Source organism: Electrophorus electricus, chromosome 22, assembly GCF_013358815.1.
Source record: "Electrophorus electricus isolate fEleEle1 chromosome 22, fEleEle1.pri, whole genome shotgun sequence".
NCBI classification, from domain to species: Eukaryota; Metazoa; Chordata; class Actinopteri; order Gymnotiformes; family Gymnotidae; genus Electrophorus; species Electrophorus electricus.
Window position 1 is genome coordinate 12,556,354 of NC_049556.1, and position 7,500 is coordinate 12,563,853.

The 7,500-nt window shown below is 49.8% G+C and overlaps 1 protein-coding gene across 1 annotated transcript in view; it reads right to left on the reverse strand.

Annotated features, from left to right (window-relative positions):
- Positions 1-7,500, reverse strand: part of corin (corin, serine peptidase) — a 35,136-nt gene that overhangs the window by 20,382 nt on the left and 7,254 nt on the right. Inside the window, 2 exon segments of the mRNA XM_035521283.1 lie at positions 956-1,166; positions 4,260-4,595. Of these exon segments, the coding sequence (XP_035377176.1) occupies positions 956-1,166; positions 4,260-4,595 (547 nt within the window).

Genomic DNA, 7,500 nt, shown 5'->3' on the forward strand with positions numbered 1-7,500 from the left:
GTGTTAACCACTGAGACACCACTGCCCCTAGATTAGTGTTAACCACTGAGTCACCTCTGCCCCTACATTAGTGTTAACCACTGAGACACCACTGCCCCTATATTAGTGTTAACCACTGAGACACCACTGCCCCTATATTAGTGTTAACCACTGAGTCACCTCTGCCCCTATATTAGTGTTAACCACTGAGACACCTCTGCCCCTATATTAGTGTTAACCACTGAGTTACCATTGCCCCTATATTAGTGTTAACCACTGAGTCACCACTGCCCCTATATTAGTGTTAACCACTGAGACACCACTGCCCCTATATTAGTGTTAACCACTGAGACACCACTGCCCCTAGATTAGTGTTAACCACTGAGACACCACTGCCCCTAGATTAGTGTTAACCACTGAGACACCACTGCCCCTAGATTAGTGTTAACCACTGAGACACCACTGCCCCATATTAGTGTTAACCACTGAGACACCTCTGCCCCTATATTAGTGTTAACCACTGAGACACCACTGCCCCTAGATTAGTGTTAACCACTGAGACACCACTGCCCCTAGATTAATGTTAACCACTGAGTCACCACTGCCCCTAGATTAGTGTTAACCACTGAGTCACCACTGCCCCTAGATTAGTGTTAACCACTGAGTCACCACTGCCCCTAGATTAGTGTTAACCACTAAGACACCTCCCCCACACTCACAGCGTCCGCCCCTCCCCCACACTCACGGCGTCTGCCCCTCCCCCACACTCAAAACGTCTGCCCCTCCCCCACACTCAAAACGTCCGCCCCTCCCCCACACTCAAAACGTCCGCCCCTCCCCCACACTAACGGCGTCCGTCCCTCCCCCACACTCACAGTGTCGGCCCCTCCCCCACACTCAAAGCGTCCGCCCCTCCCCCACACTCACAGCATCGGCCCCTCCCCCACACTCACGGCGTCGGCCCCTCCCCCCTGACCTGCTGTTGCTCTGCTGTATGCACTGAGGCAGGGCGATGGCACAGCCAAACAGCATGATGTGTCTGTAACAGCTCAGTCTGTTCAGGTAACTGAAGAACTTCAGGAACATCTCCAACTCTCCGCTCTTCACCACCGTCGCCCCCGGCAACACCCCGCTCTGGTTGTATGGCAATATGCGACACTGGCCCTCCGAAATATCTGAGCATGTACCTGGGGAAGCCACACACACACACACACACACACACACACACACACACACACACACACACACACAGACACAGCTCTGACTGGCATATCATTTCATTGGTCAACAGAACTTCAGATGTGAGATGACTTTAACAGCAAATAGCGTCATGGTAACATGACTCCTCATTCATGTGGCCTGCCAACATATTTTATAGTTTGGTGTCATATGTGGTGCTACCATATATCTTCATTTGCATATGATGTTAGCAATTCATAAAACAATATCACTCCACAAAACACGTCCTGAATCTGTCAGATGGTACATTCTCTCATAAGGAGCGTTATGGTTTTGATGAAGACTTCTCTAACAATGTTTGGTCCCACATGCAAGTTATCAGCTAAATTCTGCACACGCAGCCACCGAGCTAACTGACACATTTGTTTAAAAGGCCTGTCTGTGGTTTGTCTGGTGTGAGCATGACAGCAAACAGCACGAGTTCACAACGCACCATCACACAACGACGTGAACGGTTGCCATAAGAACCGCAGATGTAGATGTTAAGTGAGGAAGCAGATCTAAGCAGATGTAGACTGAGCAGAGAGATGAGTCCTGCTGCCATGTGATGATTCAGTAGTACTGAAAACATCAGCTCCACACAGCCAGGTGCAGTTTTCAGCATACCCTGGGTTTATGACTGGGGTATGTCATTCATCTGCCTCCTACCATGGGTCTTTGCATGTTGATTCTGATTGGCTCTCACCGTGCACACAGCACTGCAGCTTTAAACAATGGTGCAATAATTATTGCCACAGTCACTTTATAAATAAGACTTAAATCCCATGTTGCACATTGTGCATGAGGTAGCGTAGATGATATCGCCAAGGTGATATTTTATACCTTCACTGATTGGCTGGAAGTAAATGCTCTTGTGAAGGTGAGGGCCGTGTCCATTAGCTCCGTGGAGCGGAGAATTCACCCTGCGCTCTCTCGCTCCCTCTCTCCATTTTACTCTCGCTCAGTGGTTTATGACCCCATTTAAGTCATTATGCCTATATTGTCACTTTGTGTGTGTGTACCTGCACATGTTTGTTTGTTATACAGTAATGGTTTAGGAGGGTGTGAGTAACCTCTTTGTAAACATTACTATTTTAAACCCTCAGAGATGATGCCTGGGAGAGAGAGAGAGAGAAAGAGAGAGAGAGAGAGAGAGAGAGAGAGAGAGAGAGAGTGTGTGTTAATCTTTCAGAGAGCATGTACGACAGCCCCTGAGTTAATAAGCCTGGCTCAAGTCCTCAGAAATCACGCTGTGTGTGTGTGTGTGTGTGTGTGTGAGAGAGAGAGTGTGTGTGTGTGGTGTCTAGGTTGTGTAGTGGAGAGTGTGTGTGTGTGTGTATCTAGGTTGTGTAGTGGAGAGAGTGTGTGTGTGTGTGTGTCTAGGTTGTGTAGTGGAGTATGTGTGTATGTAGGTTGTGTAGTGGAGAGTGTGTGTGTGTGTGTGTGTGTGTGTGTGTGTGAGTAGGTTGTGTAGTGGAGAGTGTGTGTGTGACTATGTTGTGTAGTGGAATGTGGATTTTCATTGTAATTGAGATTCTAGTGCTCATGACAAAGTCAATGCAGTATAAAGAGAATATATATCTGTGGCTCTCTCCCCAACACACACACACACACACAGTCTCTCTCTGTCTCTCACACTCTCTCTCGCTCACACACTCACAGTCTCTCCATCTCTACACACTCACTCACTCACTCATTCACTCACACACACACATACACACACACACTCCTCTTTGCTGCTATAAATGATTAATCATTATGGTGTTTGGATGGGCAGACAAGACAAAACGGGCAAGATACACTGTGGAGGTCATAACTCACACACATACACACACTCACACACACACACACACAGATCAGGATTCCAGTCACTGTCGAGTCTGTCCCCTCACTAAGGACAAAAACACACTTTCTCTCCATCTTCTATCTCTTACTGTCTTTCTTACACACACACACACACACACACACACACACAGAAAAGAGACAATATCCTTTGCGCATGCTGGAGTACATGCACTCAGAAACAAACAAACCCAACAAATGATGGTGGGTAGAGGGCAGAAGAAGAGAAGGACATTAGAGCTCTGGGACGCCGAGACAGACGCTGGGATGGACGCCAAGACAGAGGGAGCACAGCGGGAAACATAGTGGGAGATGTCTGTCATGATGAAGCAAACTGCACTGCATGTACCAGATGGACCTGGTGCATCCTGGTACCTGACGGTCCAGGTGGATCCTGGCACCGGCCTGACCAGGTAGATCCTGGTACCTGACGGACCTGCACTCAGGTGGATCCTGGCACCTGACGGCCCTGGTACCTGATGGACCAGGTGCATCCTGGCACCTGATGAAGATGTGGCTGTGGGATTCAGGTGCAAAGTAGTGGGTGATGGTAAATAGATGCGCTTCAGGGCATGTTTAGCAAGTTTACTTTCTGAGGTGGTAAAGGGTCTGTACCTGTCAATTTGTCCTGTGACACCCAAACCTCTTTGAACTGTGGCACCTCAGGGAAAGAGGCCAGAGTTCTGCACAGGGCAATGGGTGTTCACCCCAGAAACACTAGCAACACCAGCGACACCAGAAACACTAGCAACACCAGCGACACCAGCAACACTAGCAACACCAGCGACACCAGCAACACTAGCAACACCAGCAACACTAACAACACCAGCGACACCAGCAACACTAACAACACCAGCGACACCAGCAACACTAACAACACCAGCAACACTAGCAACACCAGCGACACCAGCAACACTAGCAACACCAGCAACACTAACAACACCAGCGACACCAGCAACACTAACAACACCAGCGACACCAGCAACACTAGCAACACCAGCGACACCAGCAACACTAGCAACACCAGCAACACTAACAGCCTGGAGAATCCTCCATGCTCTGGCCAAACTTGTGCACACAGCCTATGAACAACATCAGTTTCTTAATTCAGACGGTAATGAGCCATCATTAAAACTTTAGCCAGTGCAATGAATAACCCTCCTGTGTGTTGGGTATGTGTGGAGGTCAGCTGGATGGAAGGCTTTCTGCTAGACTATTACCCAGTTCATGGCTTGCACTGGTGGGGCTGACCAACACACTCGACAGGGTTCCCATGGAGCTCATGGTGGAGAAAGCCATAAGCCAATCAGTGGTTGATACCGGTGTAGGGATCACAGAGGACGATGACTGCGATGAAGTTTCATGGGTCGTCAAGTCAGCAGTGGATGAGTCTGACTGAAAGGTTGCCACGGTGCCTGGTGTTATCGCCATGGTTTGGTTGATGGTAGTCCGGCTGGTACTTAAAGTCATGAGGGGGACCAGGGTTGCTGTGGAGTCGTACATGCTGGAGAGAGGAGAGGAGTCTCCAGAGTCCAGCAAACCTTTCCCAATTATTCCTGGAAAAGAACAAAACATTGTGCATTAGGAAGAGAAAGCAGTCTAGGAGTACAATGCAATCAACACATGGTTACATACAGTATGAAGATGAAGGCAGTCCTTAGTTCTGAGAGATTACACAGTCAGAAGATTACACAGAGTCAGCAGATTACACAGAGTCACCATATTACACATGAGATTACACAGTCAGAAGATTACACAGAGTCAGCAGATTACACAGAGTCAGCGATCAGCCACCAGTTCTTCCATACAGCACAGCAAGCCCATATTACTGTCTGTGGGTGGGGCAGGACACTGTCTAACACGCTCTCTTACCCAGCATGAGGAATGCCTCTGGAGGACTCACGAAAAAACAGTGTCACATTAAAGAGAAACAAGATAATATGCAGAGAAAAAGGAGCAAATTAAAGGATGAGAAAAAATTAAAGAAATTATGAAATAAAGATTAAAGGAGTGAATGAAAGGATGAGCGAGACTGCTTTACCTCCCACACTTCAGTTCCATGACATCTATGCTGTTAGTGCATCATCTGTCTTACAAACCTTACAACACTGTAGCTGCAACTACAGTGCACTAACTACACTGCGTCTACCTCCACACTACACCGCATCTACCTCCACACTACACCAACTACACTGCGTCTACCTCCACACTATACTGCGTCTACCTCCACACTATACTGCGTCTACCTCCACACTACACTGCGTCTACCTCCACACTATACTGCGTCTACCTCCACACTCCACCAACTACACTGCGTCTACCTCCACACTATACTGCGTCTACCTCCACACTACACTGCATCTACCTCCACACTCCACCAACTACACTGCGTCTACCTCCACACTATACTGCGTCTACCTCCACACTATACTGCGTCTACCTCCACACTATACCAACTACACTGCGTCTACCTCCACACTATACTGCGTCTACCTCCACACTACACTGCGTCTACCTCCACACTACACTGCGTCTACCTCCACACTCCACCAACTACACTGCGTCTACCTCCACACTATACTGCATCTACCTCCACACTATACTGCGTCCACCTCCACACTACACCAACTGCATTGCGTCTACCTCCACACTCTACCAACTACACTGCGTCTACCTCCACACTACACTGCGTCTACCTCCACACTATACTGCGTCCACCTCCACACTACACCAACTACATTGCGTCTACCTCCACACTATACCGCGTCTACCTCCACACTACACCAACTACACCGCGTCTACCTCCACACTACACCAACTACACCGCGTCTACCTCCACACTACACCGCGTCTACCTCCACACTACACCAACTACACCGCGTCTACCTCCACACTACACCGCGTCTACCTCCACACTACACCAACTACACCGCGTCTACCTCCACACTACACCGCGTCTACCTCCACACTACACCAACTACACCGCGTCTACCTCCACACTACACCGCGTCTACCTCCACACTACAACTACACCGCGTCTACCTCCACACTACACCGCGTCTACCTCCACACTACACCAACTACACCGCGTCTACCTCCACACTACACCGCGTCTACCTCCACACTACACCGCGTCTACCTCCACACTACACCAACTACACCGCGTCTACCTCCACACTACACCGCGTCTACCTCCACACTACACCAACTACACCGCGTCTACCTCCACACTACACCAACTACACCGCGTCTACCTCCACACTACACCGCGTCTACCTCCACACTACACCGCGTCTACCTCCACACTACACACACTACACCGCGTCTACCTCCACATTACACCGCGTCTACCTCCACACTACACCAACTACACCGCGTCTACCTCCACACTACACCGCGTCTACCTCCACACTACACCAACTACACCGAGTCTACCTCCACACTACACCGCGTCTACCTCCACACTACACCAACTACACCGCGTCTACCTCCACACTACACCGCGTCTACCTCCACACTACACCAACTACACCGCGTCTACCTCCACACTACACCGCGTCTACCTCCACACTACACCAACTATACCGCGTCTACCTCCACACTACACCGCGTCTACCTCCACACTACACCAACTACACCGCGTCTACCTCCACACTACACCGCGTCTACCTCCACACTACACCAACTACACCGCGTCTACCTCCACACTACACCGCGTCTACCTCCACACTACAACTACACCGCGTCTACCTCCACACTACACCGCGTCTACCTCCACACTACACCAACTACACCGCGTCTACCTCCACACTACACCGCGTCTACCTCCACACTACACCAACTACACTGCGTCTACCTCCACACTACACCGCGTCTACCTCCACACTACACCAACTACACTGCGTCTACCTCCACACTACACCGCGTCTACCTCCACACTACACCAACTACACCGCATCTACCTCCACACTACACCGCGTCTACCTCCACACTACACCAACTACACCGCGTCTACCTCCACACTACACCAACTACACTGCGTCTACTTCCATGCTACACTAACTCATACAGTACTGACTCAGGCCACAAGGTCGCAGACATGAGTGACCTCTACTCCTAGGCATCACGAAGGTCCACGAACATGGAGGAGAGGGGAGGGGAGGGGAGAGAGAGAGGAGGGGAGAGGACATGAGGTAGAGGAGACAGACAGGAGATGAGGAGCAGTGAGAGGGGAGGAATTCTAATGAACAGAGCATTCCGTCCTGTTTTCCTGAGCGCACACACACACACACACACACACACACACACAACCAGTGTGACCTTTCGACACCTATTAGAAGTGTTATAGAGGCAAGGCAGTGAAAAAAAAAGCTTAAAGGAGCTCTACATACTGAGTGAAAGAAGAGACAGAGACAGACAGGAATGCAGAGAGACAGAGAGACGTCTCAGAAGTCAAAACCA